At 36.3% G+C, this 27,146-nt stretch overlaps 1 protein-coding gene across 5 annotated transcripts in view; it reads left to right on the top strand.

Annotated features, from left to right (window-relative positions):
* The window catches only part of kalrnb (kalirin RhoGEF kinase b), a 112,948-nt gene that overhangs the window by 58,318 nt on the left and 27,484 nt on the right, over positions 1 to 27,146 (top strand). For 2 of the 5 annotated variants that reach the window (XR_009438153.1, XM_059571581.1), the window contains exons 33-47: positions 102 to 204; positions 8,024 to 8,270; positions 16,169 to 16,446; positions 21,242 to 21,355; positions 22,039 to 22,145; positions 22,290 to 22,356; positions 22,534 to 22,637; positions 24,259 to 24,328; positions 24,406 to 24,492; positions 24,563 to 24,655; positions 25,671 to 25,721; positions 25,825 to 25,902; positions 26,189 to 26,374; positions 26,461 to 26,632; positions 26,726 to 26,889. Coding sequence is in view for 4 of the 5 variants with exons in the window: in XM_059571581.1 (XP_059427564.1) it covers positions 102 to 204; positions 8,024 to 8,270; positions 16,169 to 16,446; positions 21,242 to 21,355; positions 22,039 to 22,145; positions 22,290 to 22,356; positions 22,534 to 22,637; positions 24,259 to 24,328; positions 24,406 to 24,492; positions 24,563 to 24,655; positions 25,671 to 25,721; positions 25,825 to 25,902; positions 26,189 to 26,374; positions 26,461 to 26,632; positions 26,726 to 26,889 (1,921 nt within the window). In the remaining variant the exon portion in view is untranslated. Of the gene's footprint in view, positions 1 to 101; positions 205 to 4,962; positions 5,134 to 8,023; positions 8,271 to 12,357; positions 12,534 to 15,829; positions 15,984 to 16,168; positions 16,447 to 21,241; positions 21,356 to 22,038; positions 22,146 to 22,289; positions 22,357 to 22,533; positions 22,638 to 24,258; positions 24,329 to 24,405; positions 24,493 to 24,562; positions 24,656 to 25,670; positions 25,722 to 25,824; positions 25,903 to 26,188; positions 26,375 to 26,460; positions 26,633 to 26,725; positions 26,890 to 27,146 lie in introns of those variants that run through there. The other 3 variants (XM_059571582.1, XM_059571583.1, XM_059571584.1) reach the window with 3 other exon arrangements.

The following is a 27,146-nucleotide window of genomic DNA, read 5'->3' as shown; positions in this document are numbered from 1 at the left end:
TAAATTGCATGGCTCTTATCAAAGACCTTGTTACTAGGTATTATATATTGTGTATGTGATTGCAATAGAAATGAAGTTTCTAGTTTTATTTAATCTTTCAGGGAAACGACTGAGGACGCAGACAGCCAGGGCGATGCCAGCAGCCAGCCGGACACAATCTCCATCGCTTCCCGTACCTCCCAGAACACTGTAGACAGTGACAAGGTACAACTAAAATACAAAAACACAATAATAACTCTGACATGCACTATGTAGACCCTGACACTGTATTGCAATTTGGTTTGACAATTTTCCTCAAATATACAGAAACCCCAAAAGCATTGGTTAAAATCGCTGGTATCAAAATTAAGTTCAAGAAGAGAGTTTTGATTCATTCATTTGATAGAATTGATATTAATATAACTGAATAACCTGCTTTTTTATGGTTGATTCCTTGGTTGTGTATGCAGGTTTGACTGTGTGAGGATTTTATGAATTTATCCTCAAACATATGAGAAATATGTTGAAAATGGGCGCTTTAAAAATAAATTCTGTCAAATGGGAGTTCCCCTCCCTATGGAAAATCTGACTCACATACACACATAAGTCTGTTTAGACACCAAACAAGTTCATCTGTGGTGTGTGTGTGTGTGTGTGTGTGTGTGTTTGAGTATAGAGGTTGGTCATGGATATCAGGGTATGTTTTTTGTATATATTTTGGGTTATAAAAAATGACTTATGCTCACCAAGGCTGCATTTATACAATAAAAATATCTCCTTTCTATTTTCTCTATTCTTTTGCCCTCATTTGTTGTCTTGATGATTGTGGTCCAAAATACCCCCAACGGGACACGTGTTTGTGTTTTGTGTTCATTAAAAAGTTCAATACTGAGATTTACAGTTTTGCCCAAATTATTTTTGTGTGCAGGATGAATCATTTTGCTTTCTTTATCTCACCAACTTTCTTGTTTCCTTCGTTGTCTTTGTTATATAATTTTCATCTCTGTCCTGCTAAATTTGGATCTGATTCACTATTCACATCCAGTATGTTAGTGCAGCAAAAACCGTATCATCGCTTCTCATCTCTCCCTCTTTTCTCTGTAATTTTATGATTACATGCGCCTGCTCTTAACCTCAGGCCAGTCTCTCCGCTCTTGTTTCATTTAACCGTCTAATTACAGCCAAAAAGCTCTGAGTCAAGGGTGGCTCATGTTTCCTAGAAACACTTTTTCTAGCACACTCTGCTCCCAGATCAGTTGTTTCATAGTGTTCATGTGGTTTAAGTCAGGACACGGACATCAGATGACACATTTACTGACCTTTCACTGTCTGTCTGTCAAATTTTTTAAAGACAATGAAACGTGTATAATTAAACATGACATTTGAACACAACTGCATGTACATCCTGCACAGCCATAATCATATGAGAATTCTGACAGCTGTCACTTTTATGTCAGTCCTCCTGTCTAAGTGAGGCTTTTTTTAGCCAGAATTAACGTGAATGTGAAGTAGACTTTATGCAGATTTAAAATTAATTAAGATGTCATCGCCTAACAAAGCAACTCGAGCAATCAAGTGATTAGTCATCCGAGCTGGCTTCTTACAAATTGTAATCCGTTACTGATTCCAAAATACATGAGAAAATTTTGAACTAGTAATGTAATCCATTACATTACACATTGTAGGTAATATAATCAAGCTACTCTTTGATTACTTTTACATTACTTTTAACCTAACTCGGTTATCACATTGATTTTAATAGGATAACCTTGTACACTGTATTGATATAAAAATACAAATAGTAAGGAAATAGATTTTTGATTTAATGTATTTAACAACAAAAAGTGCATTAAACATCACATTTCGTCAAGGTTTTCCAAATTAGAGTTAGTGAGTTTAAAGAAAAACTCATAATTAATTAAATCATAAAAATGTCAAATTAAAATAAAATAAAAATCAACCAATTAAAACACTTACTAAATAAATATTTTATTTGTTTACCTCCAATGTCATATTACCATTATCCAATGTCAGAGAACTGTGAACATGTAAATGCGGTACTTAATTATTAATTTATGACCTTAAAGGGTTAGTTCACCCAAATCAAAATTATGTCATTAATAACTTACCCTCATGTCGTTCCAAACTCATAAGACTAGATTTAGTCCGAGAGCTCTCAGTCCCTCCATTGAAACTGTGTGTACGGTCTACTGTCCATGTCCAGAAAGGTAAGAAAAACATCATCAAAGTAGTCCATGTGACATCAGAGGGTCAGTTAGAATTTGTTGAAGCATCGAAAATACATTTTAGTCCAAAAATAGCAAAAACTACGACTTTATTCAGCATTGTCTTCTCTTCTGGTCTGTTGTGAGCGCGTTCACTGCAGTGTATGATATTCGGTTCGCAAACGAATCATTCGATGTAACCGGATCTTCTTGAACCAATTCACCAAATTGAAATGAATCGCTTGAAACGGTTCGCTTCTCCAATAACCATTAATCCACAAATGACTTAAGCTGTTAACTTTTTTAATGTGGCTGACACTCCCTCTGAGTTAAATCAAACCAATATCCCGGAGTAATGCATGCATTCAAACAGTACACTGACTGAACTGCTGTGAAGAGAGAACTGAAGATGAACACCGAGCCGAGCCAGATAACAAAAAATAGACTGACTTGTTCACAAGTCAAGAACTGGTTGCATTGGTTTTCGGATCACCAGTAGTTATTTTGGACAGTTCGATTCAATAAACCGGTTTAAGAAAACGGTTCACCGGTTCTTTTGCGCTCGGCGTAATGCCTTCATTTGCGATGACTGCCCTTGATTCAAGCCTTCGGTTTACCCGCGCTCATAACATTAGCACAGAATCAGCTCAGAATCAATCACCAAAAGAATCAGTTCGGTTCAGGCGCTCTGTGTGTCAGTCTGCTTCATGCTGAATCACACATGCGCAGTATCATCAGCTCCTCGGTTCTCGAATCGGACGCGTCTGACAGAAACGGTTCTTGACTCGTGAACGAGTCAATGTTTTGTTCATTATCTGGCTCGGCTCAATGTTCATCTTCAGTTCTCTCTTCACAGCAGTTCAGTCAGTGTACTGTTTGAGTACATGAATTACTCCGGGATATTGTTTTGTTTGAACTCTGGGAGAGTGTCAGCCACATTAAAAAGTTAACAGGTTAAGTCATTTGTGGATTAATGCGTATTAGAGACGTGAACCGTTTCAAACGATTCAGTTTGATTTGGTGAATTTGTTACATCGAATGATTCATTCGCGAACCGGATATCACAAACTGCTTTGTTTTGAACTCCTCTCACAACAGACCCAGAAGAGAAGACAATGCTGAATTAAGTATAGTTTTTGCTATTTTTGGACCAAAATGTATTTTCGATGCTTCAACAAATTCTAACTGACCCTCTGATGTCACATGGACTACTTTGATGTTTTTCTTACCTTTCTGGACATGGACAGTATACCGTACACACAGTTTCAATGGAGGGACTGAGAGCTCTCGGACTAAACCTAAAATATCTTAAACTGTGTTCCGAAGATAAACGGAGGTCTTACGGGTTTGGAACGACATGAGGGTGAGTTATTAATGACATAATTTAGATTTTTGGGTGAACTAACCCTTTAAATCTCACAGGGATATCAAGTAAATATATTTGGTGAAAAAGGTTCTGCTGACAAAAAATAGTGTGTGAATGCCTGCATTACATGTGCATAGGAAATAATGTGAATTTCTGCATTTTCATGTTTTTGTCATAGTATAATACATGGTTAAATAACCTACTCAGTAATAATTCAGACAAAGTATTTTAAAATGTAATTTAATCTAGTACTTAACTTTTTGGAATCTGATTACATAAACAAGATTACATGTAATCTGTTACTACCCAGCTCTGTTAGTCATGTAATTACACATATCATTTTTTTTTCTGTCTGTCTTTTTGGAGTTATTGTACTGCTAGGACCTTCTTACAGTATGTCATTGTGGTTCGAGGTCTGTGTGTTGTTTGTATGTATAGCTGTGTGTGTGTGTGTGTGTGTGTGTGGGAGACTCAATGGACATTCAAATATAGAACTATATACAGTATAGGTTCCTCATATTCGCTATTTTTACTGACTAGACATTTCTTGACTGTTTGTTGTTTGTGTCTCTGGGTAGTGCGGTATGCCATGCTGTCAGCATTTGTCCCAGAAGTTAGCTAAATTTGACATAACCTCCATTTTTACTCAAAGGTAAAAAAAAGATATTCATAAGAAAACCATGTGTTATTTATTTAATTCCCAAAATAAAAATTAGGAGTATAGCCTTAAGGTTTGGTTTGGTTTAGTCTTTAGAAAATAAAATGATTACATGTAGTTGTGTGTGTGTGTGTGTGTGTGTTTAGGTACATTTTTGTATTTATATAATTATATATATATATTAGTTTGACTTAAAGTTGGCACATCAGTAAGTAATGTTTCTTGTTTTTAAAAATGCATGAAATCTATGTGCCTGTGTGTGTTTATCTTCCATATGCTCTCTGTCTTTATCTCACATGCATATATGCACACACACACACACAGTTCTTCTTCTTATTTCCTAGTGTTTTTTCCATGCTGTCGCAGGGGTTTCGGTATGTCGCTTTCCACTTCTTCCAGTCTTTCATATCTTTGATCCGGTCCATCCATCTCTTCTTCAGTCGACTATGTGGATGCTGTCCATCTGGGCTAAAACACAATGCTCTACACACAAACACACAAAAACATCTTTGACCTCACTCTTTCCTTGCCCAGTTTGGGGTGTTGCGTCTTTTAAATTCATTTTTCCTTCTCTCTCACTTTTCTTAGTTCTGTTGGAGTCTGTGCTTGTTTTCCTCCTCTTTTTCTCAGTCTCTCCCTCTCTCTCCTGCATGGGCAGAACCCTCTCAACACTCAGCTGTGCAGATCTATATGTTCCCCCTGTACATGCTGAGGATGAGTTCAGTCACTAGCTCTGTGTGAGAATCTGGGAGTGAGAACTTTGGTTAGTGCATTTTCTACCTGACTGTCGGCCAATCAGAAGGCAGATCTGGTTGGCAGACTGACTTCTGGTTGGTTGGATCGGTGGTACAGATAGAATCATGCCCAGGTGGAGGAGTTTCAGACTACCCAAGAGAACCAGACCTGTGAGTACACATGCTTCTGATGGGTTTTGGATATCAGATTATATTGGCTTGTGCTTTTTTGGTGAAGGATTTATTTATTAGTAATAGTTTTTAAGGAGTTGTATTGTTCAATATTGTTTGGGATATCACATAATCGTATGGTTTATTTATGTATTTAATCATTCATAAAGCAATGTGTTTATACACTGACGCCACCTGTGTTTCCAGTACAATGCCATAGTACCAAATGAACAGAAATTGCCACTTTTTAAAATGTTTACACTGCTATAATATCAAAAAGTATTTTAATAATGCTGTTTTTGCCAGCAGAGGCTCTGATTAAACAAGTACTGTAAGGGTTTTCCCCATAATCTTTCTTAAATTATTATAAGTGTCTCTGCTGACATTTGCTCTTTAAATGTAGGAGAAAATGTGTATTTTCTGTCCCCATAAGCATGAGCTCACATTTGGACTGTGTTTTTTGGGTTGCTCAGAAGGGAGTGGCTGTTCATATTCTACTCCATGTGTTTTTGTGTGTTTGGCTAGTCAGATCTTTAAAGCTATAACATGCATTATATTTTAATTAGTATCCGAAATAATAACTAGACTCCTGTTTTCAAAGCTGAACAATATATAGCATAATGTAATTCAAAAATATATTAAAATATATTAATTATTTCAAACATATAAAATAACCGAAATATATTAATAATTAAAAAATATTAAAGAAGACTAAATTATTTAAATATATAATACAATGGATAAACCAGTAGACGTGATGTTTATATCTAAATGAACTTGATATATAAATGGATTTTAAGTATTATATTATGATTGTAAATTACTTTGTGATTGTCAGAGATGTCAAATTGTTACCCTATTAGTATTATTATTATTATTATTATTATTAGTGACTGATGCAAAACACAGTATATCTGTGTGTCTTCTACTACATGTTATTAATTTTACTTGAACTGCACATGTATATTTATAAGTTAGCAGTACATCTTGACTCTAGAAAGGGAAAGCGAGGGCTAAAGGTTCTCATATGGCACATATGTAATCCTGTCTGATTCTCTGTGGGAGATTATGCTTTCCTCATGGCTGTGAGTTCTGTCATCATGGAATAGTATGTTCCATATGGCGGGAATTCCTGTCCAGCTGTAAAGAATCAGGGAGGGAAAACACCCTGTGTTCCCTCGAGGAGGGTGTATCTCTCTCCTCCACCCAATCACACACTCTTTCGTCTCTGCCTCACTCTTCAGAGATTCTAGAGTTTTAAATCTTATATTAGAGCCTTTTGTATTTCCATTGTAGCTTTGCGAACAGCATTAATTACACACATAATTACAAAACACACTCACACTCATACACAAACTCTCACAGATGCAGCAAAGACAATTAACACACAAAAAGTCAAATCTTCCAAAAAAAAACATTTGCATGTGTAAACACACACACATTCAAACAGGAAGCAAAGCACATTGACTTTTGTTTTTACATCATGATGTGCACCTCCCACATGATTCAGTAGTTTTTAAATGAAGATGATTGCAATTATCACAAACTAATCCCGACACAACTATTTGGGTGTTATTTATTTCAATGCATTTACTATTTTAATATATTTTGGAATGGAATTTATTTCTGTGATGGCAAATCTAAATTCTCACCATCATTTCTCCAGTCTTCAGTGCGACAAGATCCATCAGGAATCATTTTATGTTATGCTGATTTGAGGCTGATATTTCACATCACTGAATGATTACACTTTTTATATAGCACTGTGGTACTAGCATGGTAAATGTCCAGAAAGCCATAACAATTTTATCTTGGTATTATGTTTTGGTCCATTTTTTTAAGGTTCTACTGTGTTTATGAGCACAGCTCTAGTGTTTGATATGAGAAGAAGGAGAGTTTTGTTTTACCTTCCAGCTGAATGTGTGTTTTGATCCTCAGAACATGGGGAGTTCAGACATAACTACATTCAGGGAGCGCCGCTGTCTAGGGTGGGACGCTGGGTCAGAACAGAACCAGTGCAGACACCCAGCAGCAGAGTATGAAGTTTTGATGTATTCAGGAGGCAGGTCCGAGATGGAGAGACTTCCATAGGAGAACAGCTGTTCAGACCTGCCCTTTCCTCTCTTACTCATTCTGTTTCTCTTAGTCTTGAGCTCAGTTTCTGTTTCAGTCGGTGTGTTTGATGAAGATTAGAACATGTCTTTAAATGTGTGTGTGTGTGTGAGGTGTTGAAATGATTTTCTGTCACTCTAGAGTGAGTTTGACTCAGGTGGTGATGTGTATATTTCTTCAGTGAGCTGGTTTCTCTCAGCCTGCCCTGTTTTTCCTTTCTCCTGAGATGGTTTTGTACAGTTCTAGCAAACACTTTTTCTGCATAATTTTTTTTTTTTTTAATGATATAGGGTGGGACTTTATATCCACCAGGATTTGCCTGGATCATAAAAATACTTTTGTAAAGGTTGAGCAATATGTTTTTAAGTTGTGAAGAATAACATTAGCATTTAATAGTGTGCTGAATAAAAGAATATACTTTTTATTAGTTAGCTCAAACTTTTGACTGGTATTGTACTGAGGTTTCCAAAAAAAAACAAAAGTTAATTAAGGGGCAAATTTCTTTTTTTACATTGATAATATTCAGCATATTAGAATTATTTGTGAAGGATCTTGTGACACTTTAGTAATGATGCTGAATATTCAGCTTTACATCACATGAATAATAAAATAAAATAAAAATCTATTCTGGAATAAATAACAGTTTTCACAAAACTGTTTTCAGCATAGATGCATACAGATATCTAACTCATTTTTTCTTCTAAAATAACATTAGAGGCTTCTTTAGAAATCTAAAACCTGTATCTCTCTCTCTCTCTCTCTCTCTCTCTCTCTGTAGTTGTCAGGTGGCTGTGAGCAGACTGTGGTTCTCCAGGACTTTGTTGCGGGATCGGTGGGTGAGCTGAGCATTCAGTCGGGTCAAACTGTCGAGTTGCTGGAGAGGTCTGGAGAGCGGCCCGGCTGGTGTCTAGTGCGGACCACCGAACACTCGCCCCCTCAGGAGGGTCTGGTTCCCAGCAGCACCCTGTCTGTATCTCACTCCCGCAGTAGTGTTGACATGGACTGCTTTTTCTCACCTGGGAAAGGTGAGTCACACCCACACAAATATTCACCGCCCACAAACACAGATCATGTGTCACTTTCTAATGGTTATGTTGAACCTCCATCCAAAGCTGCCAATAGCAGTTCAATAGCAAGTGCCACTTGGGGATGTAATATGAAACTATAATGCAATCAGATTTTTAACAAGTCAATATTTTGATATATTTGTTGAGCAAGTCTTTGTCATTTGAAACAAGATACTTTTGGATGTATTTCTCCATATTGGCAAATGCTTTTATCCAAAATGTCTTACTTTACATTCAAGATGTACATTTAATGGGTCCATACATTGCCATGGAATTAAACCCATGACTTTTGTGTTGATAGTGCCATAGTGTAATGTTTGAGCTAATACTTTCCTAAAAATGTCATGCTTTTTTTTTTTTTAACAGCATACAATGAAAAATGTCATGCTTTTAAGATAATCCTGAGAATTCAGTTGAAAAACAATTATTTTAAAGCTGCAGTCCATAAGTTTTGCCTCTTTGTCACCATCTCTGTTTGAAAACCTGCAATTGCAGGTTTCAGTGTGGATGAATCTAATGTTTTGTGGAGTTTGTGTGGCAGTCAGTCACCGTACCATTGTTGATATTTACTGTACTTCGCAATCACAGTGCGGTTAAGAGATTTGCGCTCGCATATTATATTAATGTGCTTTCACGCTACAATAATGTGCCCTCGACATTTGTCAAATAACGCCACACTCCAGGAGCAATGTGTCTGCAGTAGTCATGCATCCAGTCTATTTCTGCTGTGCTGCAGTGCACATGTTTAATTAAAGTGACACTGATTGTTTCACGTTAAAAATTAACATGGATTGACACAGAAATGTAGTAATTACACAATAAATGCGTATAATTAATGTGCCATTTAAGTCGCTTTGGATAAAAGCGATAAATGAGTAAATGTAATATAATGTAATGTAAAGTGCCTACTGTTTCACGATCAACACATGGCTTTTTGGCTAGATTTAAAACAAGGAAAAGTGCACTTTTAAATAAACAAGGCAATAATAGATGGCACTTGTTGAGATAGGAAAAAATTTTTTATTTGAGTTTAAACGTGAATATGTCTATGAAAGATTGTATTACTGTACTGTGATAAAATAGAATCACAATGCTGAAAAAGCATTTTCAGAAACAACGGATTTGAAATCAAAATAATGGATTAATGTTGGCGGCATTTTGTGGGCACAGGTGCACCACAACCATACTCTCCACCTGGGGAATGTCAATGTATCCCCTAGCCACAGTCAACTCTGGGTCTGATTCGGCGTGGCGACAATACCCAAGTGGGGCAACCACTTGGGTATCCACTAGCACTAGAATCCATCTAGTGGATCCACTGGAGTCCACTAGCCAAATTTCATTGCCGTTTTCTCTCAAATACAGAGAGTATTGGGGCTCCCAAGTAAATCCCCTAATGTCATCACAACATAACTCGTAGTGACCGACAGTTAGGGAACAGTTGTGCTGCTTAATACTTTTTATTCATGAACAAATCCTGAAAAAAATGAATAAAAATAACAGCATATTCAAAATGGAAAATTATTTCTAATAATATGTCTTTACTATCACTTTTTATCAATTTAACACATCCTTCCTAATTAAAATATAAAATTTTTTTAAACACATATCATATTGGGGGGCTTTGAAATATTTAAAAAAGATTGAGGACCACTGATTTGTAGTATTTTTGACAGCCTCCGTTAATATCTACTTGCATTACATGCTAAAGAGCGGCTTTCACATTCTTTTCAATAGCTCCTTTTGTATTCTGTGAGGGAAAAATCCATACATGTTTCAAATGAAGTATGATAACAGAAATTTTCCTCTTTGAATGATCTATCATTTTAAGCTGTTGTACATGTGTCCATTGCTCTCTGAACAGCATGTGTTCTGGATTTTTCCAGGGGAGCCAGTTCTCAGTTGGGAAAGGTACACATAGGGTTTGATCATTAATTAGCAGGGTGCTAAAGTTGCTACGAAAGGCTTGCACCCTGCTTTGATCCAACTCAGGGGATTGATGTATGTGTTTGGTGGAGCTTCAATTTTGAGACACTCACAGGCTCACAAGATGCTCCACATAATAGATCCACACCGACTCCATGAGGTAGCCACTTTGTTTTAACTTTGTAGTAACTTTTAGAGGTCAAATTAAGGACCACGAGGGTGTAGCTTTGGTTTTTGGGTCAGGGCGGTGTTAATGTGTGCCTTTAGGGCCCCATACTGTCTGAAGCGGAACAGTCTGTATTGTAGTCCCTTTACTTCCTGTTGTCTCCCTGCACTGCACTTCCTGTGTTTAGAAGAACACATTTGTAAACATCCCTACCAGAACCCCAACACCCCCCCACCCCAAACATTATGACAGTTCTGGACTGGATCTAAGAATAGACAGAGGAAATGGGGAGCTTGCCTTTTCCAGGTATGTGTCTTTCAAGAAAAATAAAATACATATAAAATGACAGGTCAAGATGACCGCTGAACTATGACGAGATGAACTGTCACATTCATAGAGATAAGCTTGTAATTAAACTAGAATATTTCTGGAATGATCTCACTTAAAGAGTCTGCCATCTGTTCTCCCTCTTTTTCTGTATTTAATTATCATGTGAATTCTTTATGCCTGTTAAGCTTCTGCCTTTATATTTTGAGGATGTGATAGTGGTGTGTGTATGTGTGTGCTGCTCTGTGTCTGATTACAACAAAGTAATAATAAACAGATAGTGAGGCAGAGTAACATGGAAAATCTTTAGTCAGGCGTGACGGATTCTGCCCAATGTTCACTGTACGCTACGCTACACCTCATTCTGTCGACTGGGCTTTTTTCAGTACTGTTATTGGAACTTCATGTTGATGTTGATGTGCAAAATATTACCCTGCCAGTTGTCTCATAGTTAACCTGTACATTGTAGAAATAGTATTCCAAGTATTGCCAGCCCAGAACCGGAAACAAAATGATGCACACTATGGGCTATCCTCCATGAGATACTAAAATCAGTTAAATATGTCACGCCTTTTCTCATTTGAGCTATAACTAAAGTTGTGCCAAAGTGATTCACATTTTCACACATAGGTTACCCTTGCAAACTTCGAAGGGGCCCATGACTAAATAATTTAAAATAAGACAACATAGCATTCAAATATGCTAAAAACAGCCACTGCCTTGAATGCATTTTGAAACTGCGATTTCTAGACCTTGAAAAGTTGCAATTAATACAATCTTTAAAATCCCTTCGTATCTATATTTATAATTATTATACATTTTCTAATTAGGCATATATCCAATAATGTATGTTTTCACATTACTCCATGTGTTTTTGCTTCTCTCACATGTGAACAGCAAAGTTGTCCTGATTATTGAATAGAGAACATAAACATTAAACATTATTGTAGGAAATATTAGGCTGACCCTTGACCCTAAACTTAGGTTTTTACTGTGACTATCTTTACGCACAAGAATGAGCTTCTTAGTAATGTGTGCATATCTTAAATGTGTCTGTTATTTGATTTAAATATATTTAAGTATAATTTGACTATTTAGTCATATGTGTGCATGTGTGTACCTGGTATCCGCTACATTATGGGCACCAAATGCCCACAAGGATAATAATACTAGTATTATTACATGCATAAAACATTGAAGCCCAACGTTTGTGTGTGTGTGATCTTGAATCCTCTGAAGTGGGGACAAAGATCTTGTGATATACTGTAGACACACCCTATCAAAAATGGGCCACTGCAGCATGCAGACGTAGCTGATTTCAGGATTTACAAACACACGCAAGCACAACCACACACACGCACACACATGAAATACACTCATAATGGTAGTTTGTCTTTCCCTGTAACAACATCAAAACGGTCACTTCAGTTGCTCCAGTCTTGTGTGAAGAGAGATTTTTATTTTTGCATATTGGTTTAACAGACCTCAATGTGAATTCAGTGGAACCTTCCTGTATCCCTTTTGAATGTGTGTCTTTGTGGCCCCTGATCCCGCCCCCTGGTCCCTCCCCTTTATTGTGAAGAGTAGTGCTGAACTTCCAGCTGAGCTTCAGTATTGAAGCAGAGAGAGCCACAGCGTCCTTCACCTCCCAATACGTACTTCTCCCTTTCTCCTCTTCTGTCTCTCACCTGACGCACATATGAGACAGTGAGCGAGCAGCATGCGGAGCGGGAGGTCATGTTGCTCTTGTGGAGTTTGTCTCAGTTGGATTTTGGGAAAGATTCGCTGTTGTGATGGCGCAGGTGCGTAACTCAACACGCTGTAATGTATGCAGATGCATTCAGCAGTGTGTGGAAGCATGTGGGTCTGTGTATGTTGCCTTGTGGGAGTAGGGTGTTGTGAGTCTGGGTTTATGATTATGATTGAGTTTTGTGTGTTGGTGCAATTTTATGTGGATCTTTTAATCTGAACTCTGGTATTTAATGTAACGGTTCAATGATCTGAATCCTGGAGATCTCAGACAAGCTCAGGGGTGTGATGTGTGACTCTGACGGTTATCTACAGACAACTGTGTTTTGTGTTACATGCAAAAGCATTAATGATTTTTGCAGTGTTGTCATTTCAGTGAGTGCTTTTGGAAGTTGATAAGCATTTAAATTGTGAAAAGTGAAAATGTGCAGTTGTTATATACTTTCATCCAAAGCTATTAACAGTGCATGGAGGGTGTATATTTTATCAGTCCATTTATTGCCTAAGAATTGAACCTATGTCCTTGGTGTTGCTAGCGCCATGTTCCATGAGTCGCGCTGCAGAAACACCTCAAGCTGTTTTTTTTTTTTTTTACTTACCCTTCAAAATGACTTTCTCTGGTTCAACCTCATGCAGTCGACATCCAGTCAAACTATTAAGTTAGCTGTAACCCTTTTTTACTGTTACATTTTCCCATTTTTGTCCCTTTTTCCTATCTTACATACAGTATCTACTGTTATTTAATAATTAATGAAAAGTGTTAGGGAAAAATATCAAATGCCGTGTCTGTCTGTGAGTGTGTATTGTGCATGTGAGCGATATACTGCCCCTTCAAGCTTCTCTGTTTTCCTGTAACCTAATTTCTCCATCAGCAAACCGATGTGTCTGCTGTTCCCTCTGCTTTGAAGCTCAAATCAAGTCCCCTGCTCCGTTTGATCATTTCTTACCCTTTTTATCTTGAAGAATAACATGCTCTTTGAAGATTTGGCACATTTGTTGATTCAGTATATGAATTAGGATCAGGGGTCTTCAGTCTTTTTCAGGATAAGGACCTCTTAATGGACAGATTGATGACACAGGGAAGGGACCCCCTGTACACTTATGGACTGAGTTATTAAAATGTTATAATGTTAATAATTCCAATATTTACATATATATCGCATAGATATTAAGGTAGATCTTTATTTTACAGTCCTGTTCCTCATGTACGTACTATGTATTTATTATAGTATTTACAATAACTTTGCACTTACGCTGAACCTACCTCTAACCCATTTAGTTACCTTATATCACCTGTACTTTCGTAGGTAAGTACACTGTAAGTATATACAGTAAGTACATGTACTGTCAAATAAAGTGCAATCTATTTTAAGGTAGCAATTTACAACAAGATTCCATTTACTAAAATTAATTTTATATATATATATATATATATATATATATATATATATATATATATATATATATATATATATATATATATATATATATAAAGTTGTTACTAAAATTAAAAAAATTAATTAGTAATAAAATTAGTAATAACAAGAACTAACAATGGAAAAGCATTTATTAATCTTAGTCCATGCTAATTTTAACATTTACTGAAAAATTATTAAAAACAAAAGTTGTATATGTTTCTTTTTCACTGTTGTTTTTGTTCTGTCTAGAATGTTACTTCAGCGACTTGACATGAGCGTGGCTGACTGTTGCTTTCAGGTGGCTGTCTCATTGATATTTAGAGAGAAATTTAAATAAAGTAGCAGTAGTGAAGATTCGGTTTGTCTGGAATGCTTAACATGAGGCGCCTGTTCTAATGACAGCAGTGGAGCTTGAGGAAATAAAGTGTAATTCTAACAAAGGGGCATTATCCCGGCACATGATCAGCGTGGATCCTCCCTGGGGCTTTCAGGACAAGCAGAGCGAGATCTGATTGGTGAATACCTGAAAGGGGGTGTTGGCGGGGCAGTTTCAGGGGTGCTTGGGGGTAAATGGCTCTTTGAAGGAACACGTATCAAGGAAGTGACCTTTGTCCCATTCTCACCCCATGGGAAGTTACTTACGCAACATCTGCAGTTAGTCCGCATCGCAGTGTCTGAAGCAGCATTGAGTTAATGATTTGTGCTCAAGCAGACTGCAGTGAGCATGACTACACTTCAGCTTGTTTTTTATTTCAGCTCATCCTCTAAGGAGCACCCATATTCCTGGTGATCTGTTACTTGCAGCAATGTCTATGGATGCTGTTAATTAGCACACATAATCGTTTGACTCATCCCTTTGCTCTTTACAACAAATATAAAATGCAGTTACTGAAATACGCTTACAGTGCTAGCAGCTGTTGCGACTGGTGGGTTTAAAAGCAGAAACAGTAAGCTCATAATTTAGCTACATTTTAGCACTTACATGAATTCCTTCAGGGGAAAAAAAATTGTTGTTTGAGCTGTAAATGTAGAGTCTCAGTTGTCTGTTTAAGGAGGGAATAGTTTCCGGGTGGATGAACAACTCTTCTGTTTATGCTTCTGATGTAATTCTCTCTTTTTTTTCTTTTTTTTTTTTGCAGCTCTGTAATCAACTCAGCAGGTTGTAGTTGCTTGCGAGCTCAGAATGTTGAAGGATAATTTGAAAGTGGCATACTGTAGATAACCAGTATTTCTATTTAACCAGTATTTATTTGAAATAGAAATCTGTTATAACAATGTATGTCTTTTCTTTCATTTTTGAGCAATCTAATGCATCCTTGCTGAATCAAAAGTATTTATTTGTAATATTAAAAATCTTACTACTGACCCAAACCTTTTTTGTGTGTTTATATATATATATACTAAACTATGTGGTCAACTGTAGGACTAATTTTTTTATATAGGTGAACCATAGTTGAAAAATGTTCTCTTGCATTTTCAGCATGTTTTTCCTGTAGACTGTAAAGCTGCTTTAACACTATCTGTATTGTATAAAGCACTATATAAAAAAGGTCACTTGACTTGACTTGTGTGTGCATTTGTGAGAGTTTGCTTCTTTAGCCAGTCGTAACATGAGTTGAAAGATTGGAGATATCTTCAAACAGAGACAAGACTGATAAGCAGTTCTTTTCCACCGATTTTATGCTAACGTCATGCCATTATGATGCGTTATATACTTCAGGATGATAGTTTAATAGGTATATGATTTATGATTTATGATTTTACAATCTGATGGACAATTAAAATGGTTTTCTGTGCTAAATTCCACAAGCTGTGAACTCTGCAGTCCCTTGGTTTTGTAATGTCCCTTTGTTGTAATGTCCTGCTATGTGGAATTACACCTTTATGCTCAGATCAGGTCAAGCTGGTTTTTTCACTCTACAATTGTGTCTGTCACTACTAGCCTATAGACCAGACAGCGGTTTTGCCTTTCACCTCAGTAGAGAGTTTGCTGTCCAACACAGTGCTCAGGTTTCTTGGCTTTCTGTTGTTGGATTTGGTTCCGTGGGTTTTGATGTTTCAGCTGGAGTGAATATTTCTTGACTGGTCTGTCATATTGATATTTTCTGAAGTTATGTCATGTTCAAAATGTTTTGAGGTTGGGTATTACATGCCAGTTTCTAAATATTTTGTTGGACTTGAATTGCTTTAATTGGTTTTCTGTTACTTCCAATGTAAGATGTCTTTATTCTGAATATTTCTATATCATTTTTGCTGTTTTTGTTCAACAGAAAACTATCCTGTGGGAAGTTCAGAGGTCAAATCCGAGTCTGCCGCATCGCTGCAGCCGCAGACATCCATGACCTCTCTTCCGACCGGTTCTCCAGGACCTAAACGCTCTGGAACTACTGGAAACACACTAAAAAAATGGCTCACTAGCCCAGTACGACGTCTCAGCCACGGCAAGGGTGACAACACTAATGCCAAAAAACCCAACAACAAACAGCGTAAACGAGACGGCCGGAAGAGTGTAGAATTGGGACCGCAGCACCAGGACAGCACTGAAGAGGTACAACAATTAACCATTAACCATTTAGGTTGCATAACATGATGCATAATGGCAACATTCCAACATTCCAGCATTGTAACAATACCACATACCAAACAACGCGTAGAAATGCACTCTCCTTAATCTGGGACCACACCTAACATGACATATGTGACCCTGGACCACAAAACCTGTATTAAATCGCTGGGGTCTATTTTTAGCAATAGCCAAAAAAAACTTTAATATTATCTTTAAAATTAAAAAAACGTTAAAATTATAAATTTTTCTTTTATGCCAAAAATCATTAGGATACTGAGTAAAGATCATGTTCCATGAAGATATTTTGTACATTTCCTACCGTAAATATATCAAAACTGAATTTTTGATTAGTAATAAGCATTGCTAAGAAGGGGTGTGACTAGTGCTGGGATAAACGATTATTTTTTAAACGATTAATCTAGCGATTATTTTTTTTGATGCATCGATTAATCTAACGATTAATTTTTCCAGACCGATTCGATTTCGATTATCTCCCCATTAATTGACTACTAACAATTTATACATGTTGATTTACATATCTGAATGAAAAAAACATGAATTCCTTAACATTGCAATATATGTTTATTGCTCGTAAATTACAAAATAAAAGACTGACTAAGAATGCATTATGTTGCACTTGTATAGAGATAGCATTCAATAAAACCTTGAAGCCTTGAAAACACACAGCTTACTGAAACAAGCTTACTGAACACATAAGGCCTAGCTTACTGAAAAAAAGTTCTTCTTTCAGATGAAAATAACCACAACTTGATGTCTAGCATTCAATAAAAAAGTTCACCCAAAATACTTGTTTAGAGCAATTGAAAGAATACAGTAACCAATGTAAACTTTAGGGTTTTAAGCTAATACAGAGAGTGCTTTTCCAAAAAATAAAAAATAAAAATTAACAGTGGGAGCCAGCAGCCTGTCATGGAGAAAAAAAAATCTCAGAATGCTCCACGTGAAACTTTGGCGTTCTGCCCTTTTTCTATCGTGTCTAATGATTTTGGTTAATATTCACGAGGGGAGCGGAGTGGGGGAAGAGAGAGAGAGAGAGAGAGAGCGCTCGTGTAGTTTGAAGACTGTGAGTGAAACTGCGCGTGAAACGTAGGTGTTTCGCCCTTTTTCTATCGTGTTTAATGATTTTGATTAATATGCACAAGGGAGGGAGAGAGCAAGAAGCGCTCGTGTTGTTTGAAGACTGTGAGAGCCGGGGCTCTCTCTCGTACGCGCCCTGTCACTGTCACTCACCGATCAAATAAGGCTTTGACAGCCGCCAAAAAAAAAAGATCAATGCAGAAAAACCCCTGGATTGGTTATATAACGTTGGACAGAATGTTGATCCGGCCATCGCGTATATTCAGCGCACATAAGGTAAACGTTTTGCAAACGTTTTTTAGAGAAATAAAAACAGGTCGACGAATCGATGCGCATATTTTGCGTCGACGTCATCGATGACCTCGACGCGTTGTCCCAGCCCTAGGTGTGACCGATCTCGTGGCACGAGAACTCGAGAGGTCTAACTGGTCTCGCGAGAACGTGACGATATCCTCGCCCATACCTTTCACGTATATTTGCATGACACTGGCCCTTTCACCAGTGGTGGGATGTAAGATATTATATGTTCACATCAGGCAAGTGGACTCATGATAAGTTGGAAAATTACGCAGTGTATTCTTTATCCAGTTATAAAACCGGAATTTGCTGTTTTACACAAAATGTCAAGGACACGGAATTTGTCAAACTTTGAATTAAAGGTGCAGTGTGTAATATTTACAACGATCTATTTACAGAAATGCAATATAATATATATAACTATGTTTTCAGAGGTGTATAAAAAAAACCTTTCTTAATGAACCTCTATCTTTTTATTACCTTAGATTGAGCTATTTCTTTCTACATACACCGCGGGTCCCCTTACATGGAAGTCACCACCATGTTTGTACGTAGCCCAAAACGGACAAACTGCTCTACAGAGCGTGTTTCGTCACTTTGTTGTTTTTGCAAATTAAACACTGACACAATGATGAACAAGTTCATTAACATTCACAATAACATTGATTTGTTGAATAATTAAGTAAACATAATTCCTTGATTTATCTTTGTAAAAGAAATCTCACTGCTCTCTGCTGTCTTTGCCGACTACATCTTTACCTTCTCTAAAGGGAGGGGTGAGTGGGGGACAGAGGCATTGGTTGCAATTCGCATTCTCAACGCTAGATGCCGCTAAAAATTACACAGTGCACCTTTAATGAATCAAACAAAAGGAGGTCATTAGACTTGAATCAAATCACGATATGTATCTGTAAATATAAAGCTACAAAATTAGAGTTAAATATGAATCCTGCATGTTCTGCGTGTCTCTGTAGATGAAAGGTGCAGACGCGCATTTCATTTACTAAACACAGAAACGCGCCTGACGCTCGTGGTGATTTCAGCGTCTCACTAAATGAGGATGGAAACACATGAACAACATCCCCAAAACTGCTCTGATAGTCACTTCATGAACATTTTACAGTTTAATTTGAGTAAAACTAGCATCATAGAACTATAAAGGTATTCAACCCGTCAAAATAAAAGTCTGGTACTATTTTTCAGTAGAATGTAACGTAGCCTACATAGCCGGCTACTACTGTACTTGTACTACTACAAAAATGAAACAAACATTATCTTTTAAAGGATTAATCACACAAAATTTCTTCCATGTTTTTATTTTAATAGTAAATGCCCTTTCTTTGCCAAAAAATAAAGTTTTCCTAATTTTTAATAATTAAAAGATAAATGAAATTAATGTTTTATGCCTTCATTGTGATAACTATAAAAATGTAAGTACACAACACAGAATTCCTGACGGGGAAAAAAAATAATAAGGCTACTTTAAGAAAAAAATTATTAATAAATTAAGTTGTTTATACATTCAAATAATTAGAATTAGGTAAGAATTAGGTAACAATAAAAAATATAAATAAATTATTGAGAAAATATAAAAAAACCTGTAATATTTGTTAAACTTTTAATAAATTGATGTGAAAATGTATACATTTAATGATTTTGATTAATTAGACATGATTTTTAATTGATCAAATTTAATTGAACTTTAAAAAAAAAGGAATTGAGAAAATTTTAAACTTTAAAAAAAGAAAAGCAATACAGAACAATTAAAATGAAAAACAGAATTTTGAAAATAAATAAATAAAACAGAATTTAGGGAAAAAAATTAATGGATTCCATAGGGCCCTAACGATCCCTCAGCGTTGCTGCTTCCACAAGTTTGGGAACCACTGCTTTATTTTTTTAAATTGATACATTAATCTTGTTTATGATATATACTTTTTTATTAAAGTGGAAATCAGTTTACTAAATAATAAACTTGACCGACTGCTTCACTTCCACTTTAAAGGGATATTTGTGTTGTTTATTTTTATTTATACTATTTATAATTTTTGTGCAATTTCTTGTCAGTTGAGTTCGTAGCAAAACCATCTGCATAAAATTAATTAATCAAGATATTTAGTTTCATAAAGTACAAGATTTCAAAATGCATTTTGTGTTTTTCACCTGAATAAAATAAAAATGTTTCCTATATATTTCATCGAGGATTTCTTAAAAAAAAAAATCTCTTGTCTCGTCTCGTCTCGTGGGATAAGTGTCTGGTCACACCCCTATTGCTAAGAATTAATTTGGACAACTTTAAAGTTGATTTTCTTAGTATTTTGATTCCAGATTTTCAAATATTGTATTTCGGCCAAATATTGTCCTATATAGAGGTCTGCAAGCCTGTCGGGTCCCGCTGAGTCCATTTGGGCTGGGCTCTGGCCATGTTTTTTTTTTACAGATCGGACTTGGGCTTATTTAGCTTCTCTCCTTTTATTATGCCCACATACGCACAGAGCACATATAGGCTACTGTATGAAATACTCTTATAATGATTATAGGCTATTATAAATATTATACATTGCTAAAAAACAAAAGTAGACCCTTTACAGTTACTAATGATAAATTACTCTTATCTTACGAGCAAAAATTATTGCATATCCACGGAAAACATGCAAGTGATTGCTGGCGCCTCCATGTCCTGCTAAGTGCGCAGCTTCTACTCTCCGCACAAACTATTGGATACAGCGCACATTTATCAAGGTTTAAAGTTGAAACATTGTTATATGCTTGAACTGTTTTAGTATATATATATATATATATATATATATATATATTGATTAAACATATATGATCAGCTTACTGTCTGCTGCTGGCCGCTTGGTCATTACTTTAAAAAACAAAAACGTATTTTTAACGAACAAAAAATGCTCCAAACATTTTTCGAAATTAACTTAATAAAAAAACTAAACGAAATAGAATCACTTGGCCATTACATACAAAACTGAACTATTTTTAATAGCTGAAACAGTAGTATAAACTGTTTTGGGCGAAGGGGCGGACTCTGGCCTAAATTTGAGACCCGTGCAGGGCTCTAGTTCTATCCCAACAAACCATACATCAATAAAAAGCTTATTTATTCAGCTTTCAGATGATGTATAAATCTCAATTCTGGAAAAATGAAGACTCTTAAGATACTTAAGACTGGTTTTGTGGTCCAGGTTCACATATTTTAGTCTTCTCAAACGTTTGCATGTAGAAGAGCTTCCTGTACAGGTGCATGTTTTATGAGGAGTGTGTCTACTGTTGGAGTTTATAAATGATTGATTCCTCTCGGCTCTTCAGTGGCGGTTGTTATGAATCCATTGAAATGGGTGTGACGTTTTTCTCTGTTTCTCCAAAGAGAGGAAGACGAGGAGTGAACAGCGGAGGAGAGGAAGAGGCTGAAGACGAACCGCACACACCCCTCCCTCCCCCCATGGAGATCATCAAGGACCCCTCCACTCAGGAGGAGAAGGTGAAACATAAACTTGCTTCAATTTTTTATTGTGGTTTTGTCCTTTTTCTTTTTTTCTCTGCATAGGAATAGTTCACTAAAAGATTCATGGAAATTATGTCATCATTTGTTCATCTTTATATTGTTCTAAATTAGGTTTGTCATCTGAACCTGTTAGAATTAAATAATTTAGTAATTACAAAAAATTTAAATTTAAAATTTTAATAATTCAACAACACATTTACATTTTCACAATTCTCTGATGTCAGTTAATGATCACACATATAAAGGGAAACCAATAAAATGTCAAAAAATTTACTAACTGTTCTACAGAAATCTTTTGATTTTATTTTGTTTTAATGTTATTAACAATTTTGCTTTAAAAAATGATTAGCTTTTGATCAACTCACAAACCCCCTGCAGTTCCTTCACTTTCTTCAGTCAACCCATGACGTTTTTTCTTATCTTTTGAACAAATCATTTGAATCAGTTCATCAAACCTGTTTGTATGTTTTGTTCACAGAAGAATGTAAGTCAAAGGTTTGAAATGACATGAGAATGAGTAAATGATGACAACATTTGAGCTATTCCTTGAACACCTTGTACCTTGTGTGTGCACATTTTCCCTTTCGGTTTTGTTTCTTATCGCGCTCTCTCTCTCTCCCTCTCTCTCTCTCTCTCTTTCTTTTCACTTTCTCTTTCAGACTCCAGAGCCTGGCTCTTTCCCAGTGTTGGGTAGCGTCACGCCGTCTGATCAGACGCCCAGAGACCCGGAAACAGAGCAGAAGAACAAGGCCATGAGGGGACGAATGTAAGAGAAGATGAAGAGAAACTGCTGAAAGACTGATCAAATGAATTCAACAACAAATAAATAATCAAATCTCAGTGTGATAGTTGGAATATGTGCATGTTCTAGCATAATCTGATATATCGCTCGCATCTCCCCTATCCACAGGTTTGTGTTAAAGGAAATGGTGCAGACAGAGAGGGACTATGTGAAGGATCTGGGTGTCATAGTGGAGGTATGTTACAGATATGTTTTATTACTGATTTAAAAAACATAGAGTAGATGTATCATCATTGTGCAAAATGGTTATTGATCAGACTTCTTCTGAATTCATAAGTGCCACAGAGAGCCATTTAAGAACCTTTATTATGAAGTAGAGTCTCCAAATGTCTGTTTTCCTCCTCATCCCAAGGGCTTTATGAAAAGGATTGGGGAAAAAGGTGTTCCGGAGGACATGACGGGGAAGGATAAGATCGTATTCGGGAACATTCATCAAATCTATGACTGGCATAAAGAGTAAACCACATCTCTTTTTCATGCTGTCAGAAAGAGCTCTTGGAGTTCAAATATTTTCGGGAATTAAACCTAATGCTACACTAGAAATGATTTTCACAGCTGGTCAAAACACTAATAACTTGTTGCTTTTTATTAGGAACTAACAGAATATTTAACATCATTAAAAAATTAAATTAGAAATAAAAGTAATAACATTTTTTTAGCTGGACAGCAAAAAATATAGAATTTTATGTATACAACCATTAAAAGTTTGGGGTCAGTAAAGTTTTTTTAATATATATATATATATATCATCTGTAAGTCGCTTTGGATAAAAGCGTCTGCTAAATGAATAAATGTAAATGTATATATATGCACCCCATTTTCCGGACTATAAGTCGCACTTTTTTTCATAGTTTGGCTGGTCCTGCGACTTATAGTCAGGTGCAACTTATTTATCAAAATTACCGTATTTTTCGGACTATAAGTCACACCTAAGTATAAGTCGCACCAGTCCAAAAATACGTCATGACGAGGGAAAAAACCATATATAAGTCGCACTGGACTATAAGTCGCATTTATTTAGAACCAAGAACCAAGAGAAAACATTACCGTCTACAGCCGCGAGAGGGCGCTCTATGATGCTCACTGTAGACTACAGGAGCACTGAGCAGCATAGAGCGCCCTCTGGCAGCTGTAGACGCTAATGTTTTCTCTTGGTTCATTTCTCATAAGTCGCACCTGACTATAAGTCGCAGGACCAGCCAAACTATGAAAAAAGTGTGACTTATAGTCCGGAAAATACGGTAATTTGACATTAACCGAGAGAAATGAACCAAGAGAAAACATTACCGTCTACAGCCACCAGAGGGCGCTCTATGCTGCTCAGTGCTCCTGTAGTCTACCACTGAGCAGCATAGAGCGCCCTCTCGTGGCTGTAGACGGTAATGTTTTCTCTTGGTTCTAAATAAATGCACACAGTCCAGTGTGACTTAGATATGTTTTTTTCCTCGTCATGACGTATTGTTGGACTGATGCGACTTATACTCAGGTGTGACTTATAGTCAGAAAAATATGGTATATACTTTTAGCAGGATGCATTACATTTTTCAAAAAAGTACAGTAACATTTATATTTGAAATAAATAATGTTCTTTTGAACATTCTATTCATCGCAGAATCCAGAATTTTTTCAACGGTTTCAACAAAAATATGAACTGTTTTCAATATTGATGATAATAAGAGATGGGGGTTTTTTTTGAGCACCAAATCAGTATATTACAATGATTTCTGAAGGATCATGTGACACTAAAGACTGAAATAATGATGCTGAAAATTCAGCCATCACAGAAATAAATTAGATTCTAAAATATATTAAAATAGAAAATAAGTAACATCAAAAAATCTTACAGACCCCAAACTTTTGAATGGTAATGTATATTGACTACACAATGCCCTTGCAGTATTTCACACGATTTTCATGCAACAGTTTGCCATTTTGGATACCAAAATAATCAGCATGCAAAACTTGTGCATACAATTTCCTGGTTGACATGACACATGCTAAAGAAGGAAATGGACTGAATTTCAGATGGGAATCTAATTTGGTATACACATGACCAATTCTTTTCTTATTTTTAAAGGTTCTTCCTCTGTGAACTTGAGAAATGTCTGCAGGACCACGACAGACTGGCTGAGCTGTTTATCAAGCATGTGAGTTAAACTAAATGAACTCTGTATGTGTGTGTGTTGTAGAAAGCTTCATTCCTCTGTCTTCCTCTGTTATCCAGGAGAGAAGGTTACACATGTATGTCATCTACTGTCAGAACAAGCCCCGCTCAGAGTTTGTCGTGGCTGAATATGATGGATTCTTTGAGGTGAGTGTAATTTGAGCAGCTCTCTGAAGTAAAGTGCTCTGTCTGATGATGTTGTTGGTGTTTCTGTCAGGAGCTGCAGCAGGAGGTAAACTCCAGACTGTCCATCAGTGATTACCTGATCAAACCCATCCAGAGGATCACCAAATACCAGCTTCTGCTCAAGGTATTAACCACTGAATTACACAGTGATTACATACTTAGTTTAATACTGACCATGGTTAACATAGTTGCTACCAAAATAGCATAGATTTGCATTGAAACCATGCACCACTTTTCTGAAGTTTGGTCTAAATTTTTTTGTGAGTGTTTTATTTTGGATGCATTAAATAAATGAAATGCAATAAAACAGTAATATTGTTAAATATTATTGCAATTTAAAATAATGTTTTTCTATTTTATTATATATTTAAATTGAAAATGTATTCCTGTGATGCAGAAGGTGAATTTACAGCATCATTACGCCAGCCCTCAGTCACATGATTCTTCAGAAATCATTCTAATATGCTTATTTGTTCGAGAAGCATTTCTTATTATCATCACTGTTGATGTCAGTTGTGCTGCTAAATAATTTTTTGTGGAGACCGTGATTCATTTTGTCTTTGATGCATACAAAAACGGCATTTATTTGTAAGAATGCTACATTTTAAACCCCTTCTCTCACTAAAGCTGCACCCACAACAAGCCCTGAAGGAACAAAAATGCATTCATAAGCCAGTCTGAACATTGTCCTCATTCAGTCTATTACAGCTTGCACAGTGGTCCTGTTTTAATTTGGTATTTTTTGACAGGGAATTGAACAAATATGTCAGTTCAGTCTGGGTAGATTTTAGCAAAAACAGACACTCAATCCAAAATCAATATCAAAATGCATTTCTGCACATACTGCTCTTATTTCTATCATTATTATCAGTAGTAACGTATGGCAGTGTTATTATAATATTACATTAATTGGTAATATTTTGAATTAGATTTTTATTTTGATATTCTCCACTTTCATTTTACTTACTGTAAATTTGTTTTTGTTATTTTTTTTATTTAATCTTTAACTTTAATTATATATATATATATATATATATATATATATATATATATATATAGTTTTGGTTAACAATAATGCAATATGGTCAGATTATTATCCTATTTTAAGTTTCTTGTCTTGGTTTATTTGTTATTTGAAGGACTTTTTGAAGTACAGCACTAAAGCAGGTCTGGACTGTAAAGAGATAGAGGTAGGTCACTAAAGCAATTTTATATTAATATGTATAAATTATACCACATACACTTCTATCCTGTCATGTTTGGCATTGCTGGTTTTTAATGTCTGTCCTGTAGAAAGCGGTTGAGCTGATGTCCCTGGTGCCCAAACAATGTAACGACATGATGAACCTTGGACGATTGCAGGGCTACGAGGTAAACTCATCTCTCCTGAGGTACATTAAAAAGTTATTTAACTGTAATTATCACAAAGTCACAAAGGTGAGTTATATTACAATGGTGAGATAAAAAGTTGCAATTACCTTTTTTATTTTTTCACCATTCTACTACCAAATCTGCTCCAAAAAAAATCCAGGCAGTGCTGGAAAATCACAAAAACCAAAGTACAAAAACTTGACTTTATTGAAATATCAGGTGATGAAAAAGTACAGATATACTGTACGTATAAGTGCTTAATGATTGCTTATGTTTCTTTGCACAGGGGAAGTTGACAGCTCAGGGAAAGTTATTGCAGCAGGACACGTTCTTCGTGACAGAGCAGGACTCTGGCGTTCTGTCCCGCAGTAAAGAGCGCAGAGTGTTCCTCTTCGAACAGATCGTCATCTTCAGCGAGCTGCTTCGGAAGGGCTCGTCAACACCAGGGTACCAGTTTAAAAAGAGCATCAAGGTACATTCAGCACAAGTTAGCTCAAGTTCAATGAAAAAACTTTCCAACTTTTTTTATTGACATTTTTGTTAACCTCTTGTGTGCAGGTGAGCTACCTGAGCATGGAGGAACATGTGGAGAGCGACCCCTGTAAGTTTGTGTTGTCATGTCGCGGCTCATCTGAACGACTGACGCTTCAGGCCTCTAACATTGACATCAAGAAAGAGTGGGTCCAAAGCATCCGAGAACTGCTGGACTTGCAGATCAACTTCCTCACAGGTAAGTGCAATATGAAAGGGTTTCAGTGCTGTTTATTGAATTACGCTCATTGTTAGATCATTCATAACCTGCTCTTCATCTGTTTCTGATCAGCTCTCCAGAACCCACAGGAGTACCAGAAGAAAGAGAGTGGAGGTTCTTTGAGCAGGCAGCTGTCCAATAGCAGCCGTTCCTCATCCTCTCACCCCTCCACCCCCCTCAAACCCAGCACCACCCCCAATGGAAGCCCCGCCCACAACCCCAATAAGCATGTAGAGGTGAGCATGATTCAAAATATTACATAAATTAATTATTACACATTAATTAATTAATTAACACATTAATTAATAATAACGACTGTCAATCAGTTTGCAATATTTTATATATTTTATAGAAAAAGTTTACTTAAAATAAAAATGTATTCATCAAAGTTTATATTAATAATTGCTGAAGTAAAGGTTCCAACATGATGATAGGAATCAATGAAAAAAACTAAATAAATTTAAATTTGTGCTGTCAAACAATTAACATCATT

Source organism: Carassius carassius, chromosome 17, assembly GCF_963082965.1.
Source record: "Carassius carassius chromosome 17, fCarCar2.1, whole genome shotgun sequence".
Classification (NCBI taxonomy): Eukaryota; Metazoa; Chordata; class Actinopteri; order Cypriniformes; family Cyprinidae; genus Carassius; species Carassius carassius.
Note: the sequence above shows the minus strand (reverse complement) of the source record. Positions and strands in the feature narration are given on the sequence as shown.